This window comes from Neopelma chrysocephalum, unplaced genomic scaffold (assembly GCF_003984885.1).
Source record: "Neopelma chrysocephalum unplaced genomic scaffold, ASM398488v2 Primary Assembly neopelma1_95446, whole genome shotgun sequence".
In the NCBI taxonomy this organism is placed as follows: domain Eukaryota; kingdom Metazoa; phylum Chordata; class Aves; order Passeriformes; family Pipridae; genus Neopelma; species Neopelma chrysocephalum.
In genome coordinates this window covers 1,642-3,271 of record NW_020924119.1, presented here as the reverse complement: position 1 = coordinate 3,271, position 1,630 = coordinate 1,642, and the positions used below count along the sequence as shown (strand labels likewise).

The following is a 1,630-nucleotide window of genomic DNA, read 5'->3' as shown; positions in this document are numbered from 1 at the left end:
TGTTTGTGTGCGTGGCTGCCCCGGCGGTGCCCCCGCAGTACTTCCAGAAGGTGATCCCGCACCAGTTCGACTCGTGCCCGGACAAGCTGATCCTCAGGGCCTTCCAGGTCAAGTACAACCCCCGCAAGATGAAGAGGTGAGCGCGGGGGGCCCGCGGGGGGCTCGGCCCCGGCCCAGGCCCCACGTCCCCCTGTCCCCCCCAGGCTGGAGAAGGAGTACACGCAAATCAAGAACAAGGAGATGGAGGAGCAGATCGAGATCAAGGTGGGACGGGGACGGGGGGGCACCCAGGGGATGTGTGGGGACGCCACGGGGCTCCTGGGGACACTTGGGGACACCCCAGGGTCACCTTGAGTTGTCCCAGGGTCAGTTGAGCCACCCCAGGGTCACCTTGACTCATCCCAGGGTCACCTTGAACCATCCCAGGGTCACCTTGAGCCACCCCAGGGTCACCTTGAGCCACCCCAGGGTCACTGGACCCATCCCTGGGGCCACCAAAGCCACCCTGGAGCCATCCCAGGGTCACTTGAGCCACCCCAGGGTCACCTTGAACCATCCTTGGGTCTCCCAAAGCCACCCTGGAGCCAATTTGAGCCACCCCAGGGTCACCAAAACCACCCTGGAGCCACTTTGACTCATCCCAGGGTCACCTTGAGCCACTCCAGGGTCACCTTGAACCACCCCAGGGTCACCAAAGCCACCCTGGGGCACTTTGGGCCACCCCAGTGTCAATTGAGCCATCCCAGGGTCACCTTGAACCATCCCAGGGTCACTTGAGCCATCCTTGGGTCCCCCAAAGCCACCCTGGAGCCAATTTGAGCCACTCCAGGGTCACCTTGAGCCATCCCAGGGTCACCAAAACCACCCCAGTGTCAATTGAGCCACCCCAGGGCCACTGGAGCCATCCCTGGGGCCACCTTGGCTCATCCCAGGGTCCCATTCCCGGGAATGATTCCCACATTTCCCCCCCAGCGGCTCCGAACCGAGAACCGGCTCCTGAAGCAGCGGATTGAGACCCTCGAGAAGGTGAACCCGGGGGGGGGGGACCCCAGAAACACCCCAAGGGACCCCAAAAACACCCCAAGGGACCCCAAAACACCCCTAAACACCCCAAGGGGGCCCCAAAACCACCCCTAAAAATCCCAAGGGGACCCCAAAAACACCCCAAGAGACCCTAAAACACCCCTGAACACCCTGGGGGGGACCTGAAAAACACCCCTAAACATCCCGGGGGACCCCAAAAACACCCCAAAACGTCCAGAGGGGACCCCAAAATACCCCTAAAAATCCCAGGGGGACCCCAAAAACCCCTTTTGGGGCAAAATCCCCCTGTTTTGGGATAAAACTCCCCCCTTCAGAGCAAAATGTCCCTGTTTTGGGGGAAAATCCCTTCGTTTGGGGGCAAAATTCCCTCTATTTGGCGGTGAAATCCCCCCATTTTAGGATCAAATCCCCCTCTTTTGGGACAAAATCCCCTCATTTAGGGACAAAATCCCCCGGTTTTGAGGTAAAATCCTCCCTTTTTAGGACAAAATCTCTCTATTTTGTGACAAAATCCCCTCATTTAGGGACAAAATCCCCCCTTTTAGGACAAAATCCCCCTGTTTTTAGGACAAAATTCCCGCTATTT

At 58.8% G+C, this 1,630-nt stretch overlaps 1 protein-coding gene across 1 annotated transcript in view; it reads left to right on the top strand.

Moving 5' to 3' along the window:
- Nucleotides 1-1,630, top strand: part of LOC113980862 (EVI5-like protein) — a gene marked incomplete at its 3' end in the record, with an annotated part of 9,041 nt that overhangs the window by 5,774 nt on the left and 1,637 nt on the right. The window contains exons 8-10 of the mRNA XM_027708081.1: nt 39-136; nt 204-264; nt 973-1,026. Of these exons, the coding sequence (XP_027563882.1) occupies nt 39-136; nt 204-264; nt 973-1,026 (213 nt within the window). The remainder of the gene's footprint in view (nt 1-38; nt 137-203; nt 265-972; nt 1,027-1,630) is intronic.